The 21,254-nt window shown below is 43.4% G+C and overlaps 1 protein-coding gene across 2 annotated transcripts in view; it reads right to left on the bottom strand.

Annotated features, from left to right (window-relative positions):
- Positions 1–27: 27 nt before the first annotated feature.
- The window catches only part of LOC147015893 (uncharacterized), a 66,573-nt gene continuing 45,346 nt past the window's right edge, over positions 28–21,254 (bottom strand). For both annotated transcript variants that reach the window (XM_085848473.1, XM_085848475.1), the window contains exons 4-6: positions 13,520–13,617; positions 10,774–10,891; positions 28–1,032 (exon numbers count right to left, since the gene is read on the bottom strand). In XM_085848473.1, the coding sequence (XP_085704599.1) occupies positions 67–1,032; positions 10,774–10,891; positions 13,520–13,617 (1,182 nt within the window). In that variant the 3' untranslated portion in view covers positions 28–66. The remainder of the gene's footprint in view (positions 1,033–10,773; positions 10,892–13,519; positions 13,618–21,254) is intronic.

The raw sequence follows: 21,254 nt of genomic DNA, 5'->3' as shown, positions 1-21,254 counted from the left end.
GCTATCTTTTGTTGCATCCCGGTGGTAATGTGCGTTTCCATGGTGATTTCTGCTGTCTGCAGCGAGTCAGTGGCTATTGTTGTGGCAAAACAGTGGCAAGGCTTGTGCCATGGTGCAGGCTAATGGTCCATGTTGCAGCCTTCTCAGATAAGTGTCCTGTCCCTGGTCACCGAAGCTGTTCTGGTGTTGAGAATCTAATGCAGTCTCATTTCCGAAAACAGGGATCGGTGCCACCAGCTGTCGACCCGGCAACATCAAGGAGCTGACAGGCCACGTTGGGAGGAATGGGACACTGGTGGAAAGGAAAGGGTCAATGGAAGGAGTGAATGCGCTTTGATATTGGTCATTGGTTGCCTTTCTCGGGGGTACAAAGGTCATGCTAAAAGGAGTAATGCAAAATGGTGAAGATGCATGGAAATTGAAAGGGTGTGTTGATGTGTCTGAATTCGTTTTGGGAGATGTAGAACTTAAACCATCATTGTAGGTTTTTTCTCCACTTAGCCAGCCATCTTTGGAATTAGCAACACTCTGGTTGGATTTAGGTTGGTAGAAAACATCTTGTAATGGTGCTCTGTTCAAGGAAGTAACATATGGTATCAGTGGATCACCACCACGTGCTGTAGTCCAACTATTCTGCTGAAGTGTGAGGCTGGTTCTTGTTTTATGACTGGCACCCAATTGTGCAAATTGGTTGTAGGACCAGATGGAGGAAGGTGGATGTGTAGAACTGTAGAAGCTCCATGGTGTCACTTGCATGGGAGGCTCAAAATGGTTTAATGGTTCTGTAAATGGGACGGCCTCCTGCAGAGACATTTGGGTTAATTGTCCCCTATGAACTGCACGAATGACTGATGGACGGTGCACTGTGCTTGGCTTGTTTCCCGACTTTGTGAGCAGAAATGGTGACTCCCTCATTTGCTGCTTGCTGTCAGAAGGCAAAACTTGTTTCTTTTCTGGCTGGGATACGACCATCCTCTCTTCTGCCACGTAATCGAGGTGCGGCCGCCTCTTTCCATCTGTTGTCACTTCCAGCTGCAAGCAAAATAGGGAAGAATTGTCATTGTCTGCACATTCATTCTCCCACACTAATCCACAAATCCACCCATTAATTCCTTCTATCTGTGTGCCTTATGCGCAAAACGTATTATCTGTTTTACTATCATGTCACTTTGCATTGGGTTATTTCATTTTAGGAGGGTATAAGGATCGAATTTTTCTTCCATTTTACTTATGGATTCCAATGTAAATACTGACTGACACACAGCCTTGCACATTCCCAAAGGAACAAATAAAGTTATTGTAACGGTACGAACAAGTCACCCAAATAAATGCATACACACACACACACACACACACACACACACACACACACACACACACACACACACACACACACACACACACACACACACACTGTATATAAAGCTCTTTCTAAACATTCACTGACTCGGTCAATGATGTAAATGTTTAGTGCTTTATATGTAGGTGAGAAAGCTGAAATTCTGCATTGCAGTGCAACTCGACACCATTATCCCAGAAAAAAAAAATCACAAAACTGTCGGACAATGTCCATAAATAAAAATATCCAGGAATAAGAGTTGGCCAGTGCAGCCTCGCTCTGCTCACGGTGGGTTACGTGACCCAAGACAATGGAACATACATTTGAACTGGTTGCCGGGCAACGTTAACATGCGACTCTTCCGCCTCTTATTTTATAACCTTTGCCATATTTCATTAAAAATTACGACGCTGTAAACTTTTAAATAAACAGCTCATTCTAATCATTTCTGATTTACTTGAGTTATTTACCATCACCTTTTGTTTAAGTTTGGTCGGTTTTGATGTAAACAAGTTCCTATTGCATTGCATTTGATATAATGAATTAATTATTTTCGTGAGGTAAATTATTTAATTAATACTATTGGTTTAACATATATATATATATATATATATATATATATATATATATATATATATATATATATATATATATATATATATATATATATATATTGCTATGGCTGTGAACATTTGCAATACACCAAAAAGTTCCTCAGGTTAGATATATCGATAAGTTCATGTGTAGTTAGTCCACACCCATTGTTTAGAGGGAATATGTGTGATTCATCTGGGCTGCGACGCTTTGAGTTAGCCATTTTTCTTAACCTGTCGTTATTTTGGAACAACCACGCCATCTCAACAACCACGCCATCCACACCACAACGCCACTAAAGGAGCAACGAAACCAGCCCACCCCAATTATTTCTCCTCCGGTAAACAAGTTTGAAGGTTGGAAACCAACTCCCGCCCCAATTTCTCTGGAATGTTCCTCCCCCCACCCACGCGTCGCGAAGGGTGGGGCGGGCGCAGGAGAAATAAAAGGGCAAGAGGAGCGCCTGGAAAAGCGCGCGGATAGCAGAGACTTGGGGTAGTCATGTGGAATTCTTGGTTGTCGTGGTCTTGGTCCAAGTCTGTCGTGGTCCAAGTCTTCGTCGTTGACAGACTTGGGGCAGTCTTGTCCTCGTGGTCATGGGGAGAAGGCGTCACGACCTGCCCACCATTGCAAGGCCCGAAATCAGGCGCGGGTGTCCTAGTGGCCGTGGGGAGAAGGCGTCACAACCTGCCCACCGTTGCAAGGCCCGAGATCGGGAGCCACTATGCTAGTTGCCGTGGGGACGAGACGTCGCGACCTGCCCACCGTCGCACCACGAGGGTGCGGGTAAGACCCTTCGGTCTCTTGGGCCTTTTCGGTCATCCACGGCCCACGACCATAAAGGGCTACGGACCCCGTCTACCCCCTTGCCTGTGAGGGAGGTCTTTCTTTGTTTTTGTATGCATGCTGTGGTGCCGTGTCCTGCCAAGTAGAAACTGTGTAAGTGCTTGTAAATAATAATTATCGTCGGTCGTATTGCTTTTTTATTCTATTTGTTGCTTGTATATTGCATGATTCCTTGCTTGTGTTGTGTGTGCAATATGTGCTTTGTAATAAATGTGCTTGTGTGAAATGTATCCCGTTCGTCGTCTCTTTCCCCATTGAAAGTGCCATCTTGCATCACGTAAGGGATTGGTAGTGGGTTTAGACACCCAGTAAATAATCTGAACCGTTGAGGCCGGCGATAACTCCGCTCGGTTATCCTTGCAGCACGGAACGAGCCGCTTAAGCGGTTCGTGTCCGGAGTCGACCTGCGGTCGACTGCGGTACAACTGCGGTAGAGGAGTCGACCTGCTAGACCATGTGGAGGTTACCATTTAGAAATTTACCATAATGGTTACTAGACCATTACCTTCAGAAAATGATTTTCGTTGTGCAGATCACCAATCTGGATGAAATTTGGCATACTTTAAGAATTTTAGACGCTGAGTCCAAATCCACTTGTTTCCACGTCGAGGATGTGACACAATTGGTAATTTTTGGCAATTAAAGATACACCGAACATTAAAGCACGTTTTTGACACAGAAATGAAGAATCAAGGATAGACTGATATGTACATCAAGGAAAACTCTTGTGGGGTCTTAAAATGATACAATATGTTTATACAGAGCCCTATTCACTGTTATTAAAGATGTTTATAATTAAAGGTCGTAAACCGAAGCAGTTACATATTTTTACTGGCCGAAAACGTCTGGACCGACCAGACAGGCCTTCGAGTTGACCAAGGCAACTTTTTGCTTAAAAGGCAGCCACACTGGCTATTAAAGGTAGTTACATTGACTATTAAAGGCAGTTACAGCGCCTATTAAAGACAGTTACATTGGTTATTATGGATTGAATCAAAGACAGAGACTGCACGACTCAGCCTGATGAAAAGTAGAACCGCTACAACAAGATTACTGTCTTAGAACTCCAGTATTTCTTGCTCTGAAGCGGTTGCTGAACTCGGCTCTTGACTGCTGTTATTACAAAACTCAAGTCCACTATTACATGCTAACCAATCTGAATACTACTGTGTAGTAGATTACCACAGCAAAAGCAGTGTGACACCCGCATTCACAGTTCGTCGTCGGAATCATCGTCAGTTCCGCTTTCATTATTCATAAGTTCCATTTCTGCACGAGTCTGTTCATCGTTGGCGCAGTTTTGACACCCACAGCACTCTGCGCAGGACAGTCCTTTTGACCGGCAAGAACACTGGTTGGTCTCGCATTTCGTCTTCTTGCAATTACATTTCATCGCCTCTAACAGTTCCTTCGGCGCTGGTGGTTTGTTCAGCCAGTGAACAATCAGTGCTCCGTTGCGTTCCATCCATCCGTGAAATGTAGGAGAAGGGGCTTCTATAAACCTCTCAGTCGCGTGGTGGTGGATCGCAGACTGATAGTTCACTCTTTTGCAATGCAGCATCAGAGCGTCGCTTGTAGGCGGCAACTTCTGTTCTCCCAGCGACTGGCTGCAGTATAGCTTGTCGCGAGCCTCATCCACACTCTTCATGGTCAGCTGATTGTACATGGCGCAGACGAATTGTTCCAGGTCGTGAATGATATTCTTTCTAGCGTGAATTCTCGACCAATGCTCCCGAAACAGGTGATGAGATGGGGACCCTTCATCATCAAGTCGAATGGCCTTGTTTTGCCCTTACCATGGAATGCACTGGTGGTATCACTTCCCGTAAAATTGTGCAAACCTATCAACGCATCGCAGACAGAACTTTCCAGGGCATTACTCAGCTTCCTAATGTCAACGACGATAATATAATGTCCTTGGGACTTCCTGTGACCAGATGGAAATTTCGCGCCCGAATCGACTTCGAGTGAGCCAATGCCAACACAAACACATCGGTGTTGAAACTCTCTATGCGCACCGACTCTTCATTCTGTCCCGCGTGAGTGGCATGTAGCAGGAGCTTCGTGTCAGCTTCCTCCTGGTCGCATTCAAGTTCAGGTACTGACGACACAGTCATGACACCATTCGACGCCTCGATTTTCTCACATTTGCCGGCATGACTGACGTACAACAGCATGTCGCTCAGTTTTGATGGAGAGATGTTTCTCGTCCACGATTCGACGATGAACTCTATCAACGCCTCCTTGTTGGCTCCGCTCAGGAGATAATTGGCCCACTGTTTTGGAAGGGCTTGATCACGTCTGTAGATGGTTCGTACCTGAAGATCGCCGCCCTGCCCACTCGTCTGGCGTGCTCCAGGCACTTGATGCTGATACTTGGGTAAGTATCAAACACCACGTCCAGTCTCGAACATTGGTTATGTCGTGCTTTGGCCACTACGATGTTCAGCACCATCTCTTCCAGTTTGCTGAAAGTGTTATGCAGTGAACCAGCCTTTATCGCCTGAATAACGGCCATTCCATCCACAATTGTTGCACCTTGGATAGGCCGAGCGTCCACACGGCAATCGGGCCACAGTTTCAGTATATGGTTGCGGAGTTTGGCTTTGTCCGTCTTCACAATTGAACCATCACCGGATGCCAGCGGGAAAGATATGTTCGCCAGTGGGTACGCGAGCAGATCGTGGAGTGTTACATTGCTTTTCTCGCCAATCAACAGCAGTTGTGTGAAAAGACGATGTTCATTCACAATTTCAACCTTCGGCATCTGCTGGTGGGGAGTCGCCGACTTGCCTTGCGCCTTCAAGAAAGTTGCCAATTTGGTCTTCGAAATCGGACTGAAGAATGGGACCTCACCCGAGAGAAGCCGATCACTCATGAATTGCATGACAGCATTCTCTCCCTTGACATACGTGTTCATCAAGTCCGCGGAAGTGGCTGGCGGTGCGATGATACCTGAACTAATAATGATGACTTCAAGGTGAGTGCCGGAGAAAGGGTTAATCATTTGAAGTACTGTGTCCATCACTTGTACCACCGCTGCTTTGTTCTTCTTCGAGCTCGACACATCCAAATCCTTTCTCATTCGGGGCTCGTCGTGGATACCTGCCATGGACTCACATTTCCTTGCGATTTCCGCACGTGCTGATTGGGACAGGATCCACTTCTTCACAGCTGTGCTTTTCTGAGTCTAACCAATGATGCCTTCACTGGTCTTGCTGTCCCTATTTAAAATCTGCTCGATGATCTGATCACACGCAACACTACTAAATCCATAACGAGTATGCCGTTGGGCAGTCCATTTGCCGTCCATGAACGCTTGATAGGTGCCTGGGTGGGAGTGCTCTCGCGCGGCCATTTCCAGCCAGTAAACAGGTAAGTACCTTACATAGTTTAGGTTATCGTACGCAAAGTACCAGGGCATTGACGCTCTCGTGATCCCAAGGTGTTTCGGCCAGTTCGAGGTACGAGTTGCCCGTATAAGCTCTAGTGCTAGCTCCACCATTTCCAAGTAGGGCCATGTCATGTCCACACTTTGGTGTTTGTTCAGGTCATCCCTCACCATGAGTGCTCCCGAGTATAGAACATGTAAATTGAGGTCTGAGTCACCCTGCTGTGGACCCTGGCTGGCTTCATCCTCTGTAGTTGACTCTGTTTCTGTTGTAGAGCTACTGTCTACAACAGCAGCTTGAGCAATGGAACCAATATCAATGTACACCACTTCGCTTTCAGACATTTTTGGTGGACGATAGAAAATCATGTCTGTGTACCGTTTCTGCAGTCTTCTTCAGTCTTGTTGCCTGGTAGTTGGCCTTATCCTGACCTTCGCATACTCTGAGTAGGTCATTGAACATCTCACACAACTTCTTCATATGTATAGTTTGCTTTCCATCAACGAGTCTTACCTGGATTACTTTATCACAGAAAATGTCAAATGTTGAGTCATAGTTCACTTTCTGAGTTTGGAGTTTACTTTCACTCTGTCTGTGGTATGTGTCATTCACATACTCATAATAACATTTATGGTGATAACAAACTTCCAGCGCCACACAGTCTTTATCCTTTATAGTTGTCATTATTCTCACATCACGTTCATCTCTCCTCTGCTCAGCAGTTTCCCTCAGCTTTCCTCCATCCTGTGTTTCTGCTAGGGACAACTGATCACGTTGAGATTTTCCTTTGACACGGATGAATTTGTCTTTTTTCTGGCATATCACACAAATTCTTGGCAGTACATCGGCTGATTTGCCAGCCACCCTTTCTACAGAGGTTCTGTGGGATTTTTCGAAGTATTTTGTGGTATGAGTGCCCCTCTTCTTCCAGTACGCCCACCACCTCACTGGCTCTAGCAGAAACTGCAGTAGTACTGGCTTCTGATTTCCTTTTTCTGGCTTCAGTACGTTTTATATGATCCTTGTTACAAAACGACGCATAGCAGAACCGGTGACAGCCGGCATCTGCAGGCGGATCAGTCATTGGCAGCAGTTTCATCATTTGATCAGCCAGCAAACGGCATTTGTTGATAGTTTCACTATCTGTGGCATCGCACCAAGCCTTCGCACACTCACATACCTTAAGCCAGCTCTTATCCGTGAATTGCGTCACTTTCTCTTCTTCCTCCCCTCCCAAGTGTGAAACAACACATATTTGGTTGTTGAAATACCAAAAATCACTCAATCACCAGAAAACCATGGGTGCCGCCATCTTGATTTGTTGTTTCCTGGTCGTTTCCTCCGTGATTACAAGCACGCCACGCCCACTTCACGGCGGTAATTTCAAATGGTAATAACTGTCAGTGTGTCAACTTGTGCATATGAAAACAAGTAGGAATTCCAATGGTGTTCTCATTAATGTACAGGGTGAATTTCGTTTTGATTGGTGATCTGCACAACGAAACTGAACGAACCGACCCACCTCCACATGACCTATGCGGTACAACTCCTCGGTACGCTACCCGCGTGGGTACTTAGGTATATCGACATTCGGCGATTCACCCTATTTCGTGCGGGTAGAATGCGGACTGGGTTGTGGTGAGGTTAAACCCCCACCGGTGGCTAGCTCCTTGGCAGTAGTTCCAAGAGGGTCACGACTGAATTGTCCGTTCTGGTGGGTGACCCGTCGCGATTTGAGTTACGTGGCTGATCGCACGCCGGGCGGGTGGAATTCATTACTATATATATATAATTAAATAATGGAGGTATTAAGATAAAAATACAATAAATAAATATTATTTTAAAAATACATTTTATTTTATATTTGAATGACAGTTTGAGTCTATGGTTGGATGGAGGTGCTGAGTAATGGACATGTCTACAAGGTAAAGTGTTTATCACTTCAGAGATTATCATATAAAGTGGTGTATGATGAAAGTTATTTATACGCAGTAATACTTTTAATAAAAGTAATAATTTAAGAAGTTTGAATAAGGATATTGCATTGCTGTGTTGACTGACTCTCTGGACACAACTTAAGTTGTGGGTCCATTGATATTTTTGTAATCTGCTGATGTGGACGTGCGGCTGGGGTTGTGGATCTGTCATTTGGAGAGGTTCTGTGCTGAAAGGATCCAAACCCTGATGAAAAACGGTGCCCAGCTGATTATCCTGGCAGTTGGGAAATCAGGAAATTGCTTTTTATTCAAAGTTATAACTTCAAATAAAATAGCTTTTGTAAGTACTTACCAGTACATAATTTATATATGTGTGTTGTTATGTCTGGCTTCCTTCTTGTAACTACGGTGCAGTAATTGGTCTTTATTTTGATTAGCTGCTTTCAAAAAGCAACCACAAACAACTCCATCAAATATAAAAAGCTCTTTCTCAATCAACGTCATTATATATATATATATATATATATATATATATATATATATATATATATATATATATATATATATATATATATATATATATATATATATAGCTTGTACTTATGATGTTTGGACATAGGATGCACCCGAATAATTGCTTGCAGTTTGCAATTATGCCCCACTTGCGTGTGTGCTCTGAGGTTGGGGGCACTTCCATCATGAAAGACACTTATCCTGGCAGGAAGGAAATGCTGCAACATGGGGTGAATATGATCACTCAGTATCATTAAGTTGCAATTTGCATTGACTTTGCCTTCTAAGGGAATGACAGAACCCAAACCATACCAGGTAAATGCACCCCACAACATTACAGAATCACCAGAATGCTTCATTGTTGGAACCAAGCACTCAGGGTTGTTGAGTTCTTTAGTTTGGCACCACAAGTGCACTCATCCGTTTGTGAAGATCATGGTGAAGGATGATTAATCTGAGCCCATCACATTTCTCCACTGCTCGGTAGTCCATTGCCTGTGCTCTTTGTACCACTGGACTTGTAAATGTGCATTGCCAGGTGTGATGAGCGGTTTGTGCACTGCAACCCGACTCTGGTATTCTGCTCTGTGGAGTTCTCGGCAGACCATTTTTGAAGAAACTGGCTACTCACGCCGAAAGATGACTCGCCAGTCGATTGATGTACAGTTGCTCGCCTGCTTCACCTTGCACTTCAAATGAATGCACAGATATCACAATCCTGGAGTATGCACTTCCACCCACTGTTGCACTCAGTTGATGATGTCTTTCCTTCAGAGTTCCATGCCGACAGAGTGGGGTCAGGGAGGACATGGGATTCACTTCATAGTGTGGTGTATTAGCCATCAGCTTTCCAACCTTCTGAGAAAAAAAAAACCCCGAAGAAAGGATCCTGTTCACAAAGACCAATTATCCCATAAACATTCGAGTTAAGAACATCATTCAGAAGAACTTCATCTCGTGGAGCTGTAGGAATCCCAACGAGTGTACTGCCCAGTCAAAGTAGGCTTCCGGTAGATGGATGTAGTGAAACCATGTGCAAAAACAAATCAGCAATGTTATGTTTGAGTTTAAGCGCTGATGTGAAGCTGGGTACGTGGGCCATACAACCCAAATGTTGTCTGATCGTATCAAACAGCATGTCCCTCTGGCAATTTGAGAAAATAACTTGAGAGTTAGGACACAACCAGTATGGGCACATAGGAATGTTCAAGGACCATCAGCCATTTCTTGTTCTTCTGCCATTGCATGGCACTTAGTTGCCAACCCCATCTGTGCAGACCAGTACAATGCAGATATGTTTAAGATATTGAGTCGAGGTCGGAGTGTTTCACATCCACATATGTTGGAAGCAACCTTCACCCTTTCCTTGGACCATGTGTTATGTTGTCAAAAGGAATTTGTACATTCTCTCATTCTCTTTCAACATGGAAATATCAAAGCTGTTGCTCCGATCACTGTCCAAGGTATGCATGCAAATGGTGAGTAATCGGCTTTGGGGGAATCGCATCCTCCCTCCCTTCAAGGCTTTGGTGCAAATAGTGGTCATCGTCCTCTACTACATTCCAGACGATCGGAATGAGCGAGAGATACTGATGACTGTTGGCTCAGCAATAGGGCCTCAGATTAGCATTGACATCATAACTGAAGAACCAATCAGTGTCGATCTTACGTCGACAAGCTTATACTTGTGGTGCAGAGCCGACTGACACATTTGGATATCGATAATTGAAACAAATGAAGTTTATGTTCAAAGCTTGCAATTTTATTATTTATGGAAGATAACATCAGGAAAGTGGCCTCCACCAGTTGCAGTGCATTGTCTTGGGAAAATGGTCCCACAACACCAAAAGTTCCCACCCCACCCCTCAGACAGGAGAGTGTCGGTCTGAAATGTGTCGGTCGGCTCTGCACCACCCTGTATTTGCATTCTCTCTTACTTCCTGGTTCTCTTGCTGTGATTCAACCTTGAGAAGTACAGCACGAAAAGCTTTGGTTAATATGTCGTGTTTGTTTTCCTATATATTAAAGTTCTGTCGTATCAAACATCTGTTTCTTGATGAGAAATGTAAAACATATTCATCCATAACATAATATTCTCTAAAAATCGTGCCAAGGTCTCCGTCTGAAGCACGTTTGGACAGTCAGAGCATACCTGTCCATTGGCATTCGATTCCTTGATGCCCTCAGCCTCGATGTCCATTTCCATTCCAGGTGAGCACGTTGAGATGTTTTTATTGCTCTTCCAGTTTCTTTCGTATGGTAGTAGCAGCCTAAGACCCCACACATATCAGGTATTGTTTATTGTAAACTGCATTTCAATAGTAAGATTTCAATACTCATGGTAATGTTGATCAAACTCTTGTTGGTAAGAGTTGGATAAAGGAAGCAAAAACAAACTGTACCAATTCTTTGGGTATGATTTGGCAGGTTTGAGCCAACGACCTCCCAGACTCAGATTGGACATTCTAAGCAGTCTAACAATTACACTGCAGAGTCTGGTTGAATGGGTAAATAATGCAATAGATACAATGATGTGAACGTGACGTTCCAAACAAAAAATAACCATTTTTTCTTGGTCATGCCTGGCACTACTACATCAAGAGGTCATGAGTTGGTGGAAGGCTTGCCCTTCACAAGCATGCGTTGAGCATTTCCACTTTGTGCAAGAAGGTCTTCCGATCCAAATGTGTTTGTTGTTTGGCCTCATTTTTTGGTTCGTCACATGTCCAGTATGTTTTCACAGCAACACAATGTTAACATCGTTAATTATACCCATTTGAGCTTATACACAATGCATGGTTGTGAAATTGAGTAGTGGTGTCTTTTTCTTTTCAAGACAAGCCAGTGTATAGCAAATGCATACAGTGGCCTGCAAATGTATTCACCCCCTACCAATAATGCCACATTTAGATTAATTACAAATTATGCATAAATAACTTTTCCAAATGAACTTTTTTGATCAAATAACTGAAGAGAGATTCGACCGTTACAGTCGAAGAAGGTTACATGTCAGAAATACCTGCAAAAAACATGTACAAATCAAAATTCACTGGTTGTAAAAGTATTCAGCCCCTTACAGTGCCTTCAGAAAGTATTCACACCCTCACACTTTTATCACATTTTGTTGTGTTACAGCCTGAATTTAAAATTAATTAAATTTTAATTTTTTTGTCACCGATCCACACAAAATACCGCATCATGATAGTGAAAACACGTTTTTAGAAATTTTTACAAATTCATTTAAAATGAAAAGCTATAATGTCTTGTGTGAATAAGTATTCAAACCCCTGAGTGATACTTTGTAGTAGTGCCTTTGGCAACGATTACAGCTTACAGCAACCCTAACCCTAACCCTAACCCTAACCCATCTGGATTTGGGGATTTTCTCTCATTCTTCCTTGCAGTTTGGGTGGACGGCCAGCTCTAGGAAGAGTCTGGGTAGTTCCATGTTCTTTCCATTTCCTAATGATGGAGTTAATTGTGCTCTTGGGAACTTTCAACATTCTAGAAATTATTTTATACCCTTCCCCAGATCTATGCCTCCTCACAATTCCTTCTCTGAGTTAGACGGACAGTTCCCTGGACTTCATGGTAGAGTTTTTGCTCTGACATGTACTGTCAACTGTAGGACCTCATTTAGAAAGTTGTGTTTCTTTCTAAATTATGTCCGATCAATTGAATCGACCATTGATGGACTCCAATAAAGTTGTCAAGACATCTCAAGGATGATCAAAGGATTTTGGATGGGTGACCTGATCTGGGTGGTATGATACGTCTTCCACTTCTTAATGATGGATTTCACCATACTCAAAGGGATAATGAGTGGCTTTTAAATCTTCTACACCCTCTCCTGAATGGTGCTTCTCCACCACCTTATGTCTGACTTCTTTTGAAAGCTCCTTCATCTTCATGTTTGCCTTGTTGGTTGACCAAGTGATTGCACCTTAAAACTCCTTGGATAAGTGGGGGAGCTTAATTTTTAATCTAAACCACTGATTACATGCAGGTTAAACATATACACTTATTTTGTAACCTTTCAAACAAAGAATTTGTTGCTGAAGTAATTTGGGTTAATTAGGCAAAGGGTTTGAAGACTTATGTAAATGTGAATCATCTGATGTTCTCTGTTAATCTAACTTATTCACGTTAGCTGCATTTTTTTTTGTAGGTTTATCGCTTTGGAGTAGTTTGTGAAGACTATATATTAAGTTTGATTTGAAAGGATCATGAAATAAGTTCAGGTGGCATCAAAATGTGAAAACTTTGTCGTGGGGTGGGGGGTGTTGAATAATTTTGCAGGCCACTGTACATAATTTCCATCCTGAATGATAAATGCCTTCGTCTCCATTTGTGGGTTGGTGTGGTTCATGCCGGTTTTGGTGTTTAAGTTTGCTCCAGAATTTGCATCTTGATTATCGCTTCGCAGCATGCAACGAGACATTATCGAGCTATTTCTGTGGGTGGGTCTTGGGACCCATCATTGTAGCAGGCAATGTGGATGTCCTGGTGTTCACATTGTTCTTGATGAATAACCCGACATCAAGGTGGGTGAAGGAAGACACCCAATGATTACTGACCGTCATCGTCATAGCGATGGGTCGTTCATCGAAGATGCAGTAGCACTGACCTCAGCAATAAGATTACACCATGCGTGACCGAAGACATTCAACCCAATAGACTTTTCAGGCTAGATTTTCTCATTCAGGATGAATTTATTTAGCAACATCTGGTAAATTTAGGCATTGCAGGACAAATGTTAACTGACATGAAACCACAAATGGCAACAAAAATTTATTTAAATATAAATAATCGCTACACCTCCAACCGCAGGTTCGAAGGATCATAACTTGGGGCAGATTATTGTAAAGTGAAGTGAGTTTGAGAACATCAATACTTACCTCTCGTAGTGACGTCGAGTGCAGGTGGCAGCACTTGTGCTACCTGGATTCCCTCCAAGCACATCATACACATGTTTCCAGAGTCGCCGTGCCGTCACCTGTAGAAATGCGTGTATATGGTAACTGTGTACCTGTATTGGCAGTAACACATTGTCATATGAGTGAATTAGAAGCAGAACCTACAATACAAGTTCTCTCACAAGAAACATCAATGCAGGAAGAGGCTATCTTCTTATTCTTCTTGCGTATGGCAGCTTGGCTGCCAGGTAGCTTTCACTTTGTTGGGGCACGATTATGCCACTGATGCTGTGCCCCTATACCAGTATGCTGGTACTCACTTCGCCGACCTCGGAAGGTTGACAGGTTGAGTGACCGGCAGCGCTCGACCTCAGGACCCTAAGATCCCAAGCCAAGCCAACCATCCTACAAAGCCAACACCAGGCTTAAAGGAAGAGGCTATCAAACCGGTACAATGGTCATCAACCTATGTTTGCTTGTCTTTGCTCTATCCATTTATAAACGCAAAACATCAGGCAAGGAAACAGCACATACCATTTTACCAGAAGATACTCCAACTTTAGTTTGTATATCATATTGTGCGTGAGACCGCCACAATTTTGCCGCGCCATCCCTACATAGAGACTGAGAATACATTGTCTGATTCAGTATGCAGAATGGAAATTAATATACAAAGAGTATACAGTCATCATGGGACTGCGCTGAATATCGTGTGATCCTGTATGACCTCAAAGAAGGAAATGAGCCCATTTGGCCCAACATTGCCGTGGTGCATCCCTGGGTTAATCTTTGCTGCAGCTGTAAACTTAAATCTTCTTTATGGTTTGCTGAAGTCTAAATTCCCCAATCTTGATTGGGTGACCCAACTTTTCTCTTACTAAATGGAGACACGTGTGTGTGTGTGTGTGTGTGTGTGTGTGTGTGTGTGTGTGTGTGTGTGTGTGTGTGTGTGTGTGTGTGTGTGTGTCACATGATGATGAAGAAGAAGAATCCCAAGGCCTCAACCTTTAATGTAGCAGTTCTTGTTGTCACAAAATAATAAAAATGGTACCGTTGGAAAGCTGATGATCGATTTAGTTGGAACAAAAAATTGTTTCCATTTCATCTTTAAGGATGCCTGTTTTAAAAGCCCTTTTTCAAGCATTGGAGGAGACGAAGAAGCGGGAATATGAGCTTAATGCAGCGATTCAAACGGTAACATTTATTATTCTGTGACAGCAGGAAACCTTTAGAAGGGCATGGAAGGGATACACAACATTGTAATATTTCTGGAATCAAAAGAAAAACATATAATAAGAGGACACGGAAGGAGCACACTAACAACAATGACAGCAGCAACTTCGTGTAATAATAATAATAATAATAATAATATTAATAATAATAATAATAATAATAATAATAATAATAATAATAATAAAATCCTTGGTCTTTCCCATGTTTAACCTAATTTTACATCCTCATTGTGACTCATTGATAGACTTCCAATGTGTTTGTGAAGTGCAACATGCTGCCCTTTGATTGCAACAGCCAAGTGACGGCGAGTCATGCCCAGTTGTACATACCACCCTCCCACAGAAGCATGGTGTTGGCTTAACAGTTTGTGGTGGCTGGCTTAAGATCTTAGGGTCTTGAGTTCAAACCACTGTTGAGCTGTTGAATTAACACCAGGTGAGGTGACTGACTCAGTCTGCCATCCTTCTGAGGTCGGTGAAATGACTACTAGGTAACAGGCGGCATTGCATCAGGGGCACGCTGTGCCCCCAGGAAATGATGCAGCCAAACAAGCACAGGCTGCACACAAATAAATAAATAATTCGAAGGTATTCGTAGAATACTTACCATGTGCAGTCAACGGTTTTGGAGATATAGAGGTGCGACGTTTTTGTTTTTTTCAAAGATGGCGCCTGTACCACATGACCTATGACATCATGATTATCATTAAAATATTCTACAGGAGGAGGTGCTCCTATGGTGAAAATTTTGTGTCCATCACACCAACAGTTGCTGAGAAAAAAAAATTCATAATGATCGGATAAGTGTTGTACTTATCGAATTATGACATCATATCAAAGGTACCGGTGACATCATTAACATATCTTATTCCCCATGGAGAGTCGTTGACAATGAGCCAGGTCTCATTTTTTTCCATGGAGTGGTTTCAGAGATAGAGAGGCGTGCAGTTTTTCCAAGATGGCGCCTGTACCACATAACGTATGATGTGATCATTATCATGAACATATTCTACAGGAGGAGGCGCTGCTTTGGTGAAAATTTTGTGTCAATCGGACCAAGAATTGCAGAGAAATCAAATCAAACGTTGTACTTGTGGAATTATGATGTCATAATTAAGATACTGTTGACATCATCATTAACATATCTTATTCCCCAAGGGGAGTACTTGACAATAAGCCATGTTTCAATTTTTCCCATTCAGTGGCTTCGGAGATATAGTGGTGCAACTTTTTTTGATTTTTTTTCCAAAATGGCGCCTGTACCATGTGATCTATGACGTCATAATTATCATTAAAAAGAAATCTACAGGAGGAGCAGCTCACGTTGTGAAAATTTTGTGTCTATCGGACAAGTAGTTGCAGAGGAAAATTTTGTTTTCCTACTGATCAGATCAAGTGTTGTACTTGTCGAATTATGATGTCATAATGAAGGCACCGACGACATCATCATCCTTATTCCCCATTGGGAGTACTTGACAATGAGCCATGTTTCAATTTTTTCCATTGAGCAGTTTGGGAGATGTAGAGGTGTTATGTTTTTCCAAGATGGTGTCCGTACAAACGTGACCTATGACGTCACACTAATGAAATAAAAAATTCTCCAGGTGAAGAAACTCCTATGTCAATTCGTGTCAATCGGACCAACGATTGCCGAGAAAATGAATTTTTAAAATGCAGACATGCGTGTACGCACGTACACAACCGAATGCCTTCGCGGGCACAGGGTGAAAAGCCACCTACACACAACACGATTAAGGGAACCTTCAGATTCCAGAATGATTAAGAAAATTCTTAAGGATTCGTAACGTCCTCTCGATGTTTGAATCTCACTCTTCAATGAGCCTCGACTTTTGTCTGCAAAACCTGCAGCTGCATTTAAATGCATTTTTCGCTCTATGTCTGCAATTTGATTCAATATCTTGCAAAATTTCTCCAACAGCTCCACTCGGTATACTGTATTATCAATATATTATCCCATTAATATTCTTCTTCCACTTAACAGCTGTTGTACCAGGATGAGATGCTAATCCGCTTTAGAAATTGAACCTCTTGAGCTCCACTGCATGAACTCAACCCCTGCTTCTGTATCATTAAACTCCTTGCACTGGGAACTGGGATGTGCAAGGAATTATAATTGCATTGTCAAGACTGAGCTTTGGAAACATCAACGACTGTACAGTGAAGTTGTTTAAAATTGTCAACTGAACAAGGACCACGGGCACGTGCACGGTGCATGCAGCAGGACCTCAGAAGAATAAGCAATCACTAACTGAGCAATTTTTCTTGTCATCAATCCTTTTGCAAGAACAGACGGGTTATTTGTTAATTGGTGCAAGACGTGTGACTTATGGTGGGAAGAAGATATGCAGTTGATGGAAAAATATATTAATAACCAAACACTTATTTGGAGAGCTATCACAAATAGCGGAGCAGGGCGTTTCGAAGTGCCTACCAATTTGTGATAGAACAATGTCTTCAAATATCGAAAAGGTCAACATAATCACTAGCTTGCATCCTAATAATATTCCATCTTCTTCTTTCGTATACAACACATGGCCGGGGGTAGCGGGCCAGCTGTGCCAACATCCATCAACTAATGCAGGCAGAAGGTACACCCAGTCTGACGTCCATCCGAGGGACTTCGCACACATTGATGACTCAACTTGCCTGTGAAACACCAGGATGACAGTTTGTATCCGAAAGAGCTGGGCCGAGATTCGAACCCAAGGTCGACAGCTCAGAGGCGACTATCCCTCAGAGGGATAAGCACAGAACAATCTCAGGAAATACACAGCGATAGTAAGTTATAAGCAAGACTTGCACATTGAAAACGGCAATAGAAACAGAAAGAGACCAATTGTCCAGACCCAACTCTGTTGTAGCTGTCACCCATTATTTATTTACTTTGCCAACTCCAGACAATATTAACATCATCATCCATCTGTACACTTGGATTTTTTGCTGAACCGATCACACACCTGCATTTTATTCTATACATTGATACGTGTTACGTGGCAATGCAAAAGCTGACTCGAGTAAAAGATCACAGATGTTATTATTATTTTTTTTAAACAAGAATTAAACAATTAAGACTATCCCATATCTAGAGCTGTCAGTTCAGCTTTGGTGTCAATCCATGGCAGTTTTCAACAAAATGTCTGAGATATCAGAGTCTGATTCTGCATTCATTGAGAGTTGAGTCCCATTCTCAATGGTTAAATGGGTGCATGAACTTTGAACACCCTTTCCTCGAATCTTGTACCTTGTTGGACTTTCCAGCTCACTTCTCAGCAGCTCATTTGGATATTGTTCATGCTCAAGCTGTGTGCTTTAATTTTCTCTTTGCAGAAACAGCCAAGATCCCAATCCATCTCTTCTTACACCCACTCCCACTCCCTCCTCCCCAAAATGACTGAAAATTATCTCTAACATGAGATTCTCTCCCACAAAGGTGCACAGATTCCTTGCCACACTTGACGACTCTTCAGGTATTGGATCCGACAACGTAGGTGATTCAATGCTCATGATTCTTTTAATTTGTTTTGTCTACACGCATTTTTCTTCTGTTTCCCAGGTCATTTTTGAGTGTCTGCCCACACCATGGAAAATTGCCAACTTTACCCCCAATTCACAAGAATTGTCCCAAAACAGACGCTCTCAACGATAGACAGGTCAGTCTTTTCCATAACCATAGCCAGAATGAAGGAATGGATAATTATGGCAGACCTCAAGACACTTTTTTTCTTCTTCGCAAAATCCCTGACATTTGTTCCATCAGTTCAGCTTCCACGCAGGCCATTCCAACCTGGACAGGATGCTTTCTTTGTCAACAACGGATGAATGCCCTCAATCTTTTACAAGAAGCCAAGGCTATCCCACAGGACGTGTCGCATGCATTTGATTGTGTCTGCCATACTGCGCTGCTTTCCAAGCAGTGAGCTAATGGTATCCTGGACTGGCTGTCAGACTTTCTCCATGATTAGAAGCAGAGGATATCTTCAGATTGCATTCTCTCCAATGCACTGCCAATTGAGAGCTCAGCATCCCTCGTGAGAGTGCTATTGAACCAATCATGTTCTTGGAATACAATCAATGATTTTATTTTTCATTGGATCATTTTGTGTGTTAATCCACTTTGTTCCTCCTTAAGGATTGGCTGGCTAACCCCATAATTTGTTTCAGTGGTCATCCTCTGAGAGAGGTACAGTCTCTGAAGCCTGAAGACATCACCATCAGCTATCACCTGATCATTGTTTAAAGCTCAGACATTAAATCCTTCCTCTTCTCCAATGGCTTGATTTCCAATCATCAATTTGGTTTCAGTCCAGGTCACTCCTCCATGGATATGATGCTTCTGCTCTCCCAACAATGGATGGACGTCCTCAATGCCGGACATGAAAACAGAGCCTTATCCCTTGACGTACCACGTGCTTTTGACACGTCTGGCATCCTGCCCTGCTCACCAAACTCTCTTCCTCTGGTATCCAAGGCCATCTCCACTCATGGCTCACAGACTTCCTGTCCAGGCTGGAGTTCCTCAAGGTAGCGTTCTGGGCCCTGTTCTTTTTCTGGTTTTCATCAATGATCTCTCTGACTCTCTGGAAAATCCTCTTTATCTCTTTGCTGATGACTCCATCCTCTGCCGTACCATCTGCCATCCCTCAGACCGGCAAGCAGCAGCTTCTCGCTCTCTGCAGTTCTGGATAAAATCACAAACTGGTCCAACACGTGGAACATGTCTTTCATTCCGGACAAATCTCACACTCTCACCATGTCTCTCCGAAAGGACAGTTTAGAACCCCCCTGCCCCCCCATCTATTTTCTCAACCACCCTCTGGAAGAAGTCTTTACATTCAAGCTTCTGGGTCTCACTATCTGCCATGATCTTTCCTGGGAAAGCCACATTTCAAACCTGGCCTCCAAAGCCAGTCGCCGACTGGGAATTCTCCATCATGCAAAGTCCTTCCTCAGCCCACCTGAGCTCCTGACCACATACAAAACTTTAATCCACAGCCTGATGGAATACTGCTCTCCCCTCTGGGCTGGTGCTCCTGCCTCTCACCTTTCTTGGCTTCATGCTGTGGAAACCAAGGCATTTTGGATCATTGGTGTCACCCGCGAAGAGGCTGAGTCTTTGGGCCTCTCACTCTCTCACCGCAGGCAGGTCGGTGGTCTTTCTGTCTTCTACCGTCTCCTCTCCGGTCTCACCCCCCGCCCCCTGCTCTGTCTGCGATTTGTCCCCACTATATTTCCACAGGGCGCTCTAGGTCCGCCAACAACCCTCTTCTGGTAAAACGACCAAAATCACAAATCACTGCTCACCTTCACTCTTTAATTCCTTTTTTCCCCATCTTTGGAATAAACTTCCACACTCTCTTCAATCCGATTTTTCACTCCAGGCCTTCAAACCAGCTGTTCACCACCACCTCTTATCATCCCCCATCCAAATACTCCATCTTTTCTACCCCTGTTAATCCACCTCAAACCCACATCCTTCAAAAATCCCTGCTTTCCTTCCTGAAAGTCCCTGAAATGTCCATCCTGTATACTCCGTGTTCCCCACTCCATCCCTCTCCCTTCCACAGATCTAATGTCTCTGCTCCCCACTGTTTTGTCCTTCACTCTCCCACCCATATTGTCTCATGCCCCCCTTGCTGTGCGTTGTGCGTTCGCTCTCATACGAGCCTCATCAATGCACACAAAAAATACCTATCTTGGGCTGAAAATATCTCTAAGCTGGGCTCAAAACAGTCGTGGCTTCAGAATTCTCCACAGGGTGAGGTCCTTCCTCTGCAATCCCAATTTTATCCTCCTCGGTCCTCTTTAATACTTAACATGTTTTTCATTTGGCTGTACTGTCCACATGCCAGCTGTACTGCCAGTCAGATTGCCCTCTGGTGCAGATGCTCAGGATGCTGAACGCATAACCAAGATTGAGGAAGATAAAATGGTGGACAAAGCCTTTATCCCGGTGCAATAGAATATGGCTCCCCATGATCAGCAGGTGCTGCTACATCCTATATCACCTCCTTTGAGGCAACAGAGAATTTCTCCACAAGAAATCTCAGGGTCTGCCTTTCTCCCGGGGTTTGCATTTCTCTCATCCCAGGCAGGTTGGAGGCCTTCCAATCTTTTATACTGGCTCTATTTTGGTGTTGCTCTTCCTGCTCTCTCACCTTTCCACCAAATCCCTGCCCCTCCAGATCACACATGTTCTCCTAAATACCCGGACATTGTTACCATCCTCAAGTCTCTGCTCAACAAACCCCAATTCATCCATCCTCTTTTATCTCGCAAGTGGAACCATATTTCTGTATCTGTCATTCCATGCTCTTCCCTCCTGGTCTTCAAGTCTGCTGACCACTGCCACCTCATGGTCTCTCTTACTTCTACCTATTTTCTCTACTGAACCAACTTAGACCTTGCCTGGTTACCCCCCAATTGCCTGAAACTCCCTACCCCCGGCCCCACCCCCTCATGATGCA

The sequence above is a fragment of the Eptatretus burgeri genome, chromosome 12, assembly GCF_056783735.1.
Source record: "Eptatretus burgeri isolate ZD-2024b chromosome 12, Ebu_testis_v1, whole genome shotgun sequence".
NCBI classification, from domain to species: Eukaryota; Metazoa; Chordata; class Myxini; order Myxiniformes; family Myxinidae; genus Eptatretus; species Eptatretus burgeri.
This window is presented reverse-complemented; position numbering and strand designations above follow the sequence as displayed.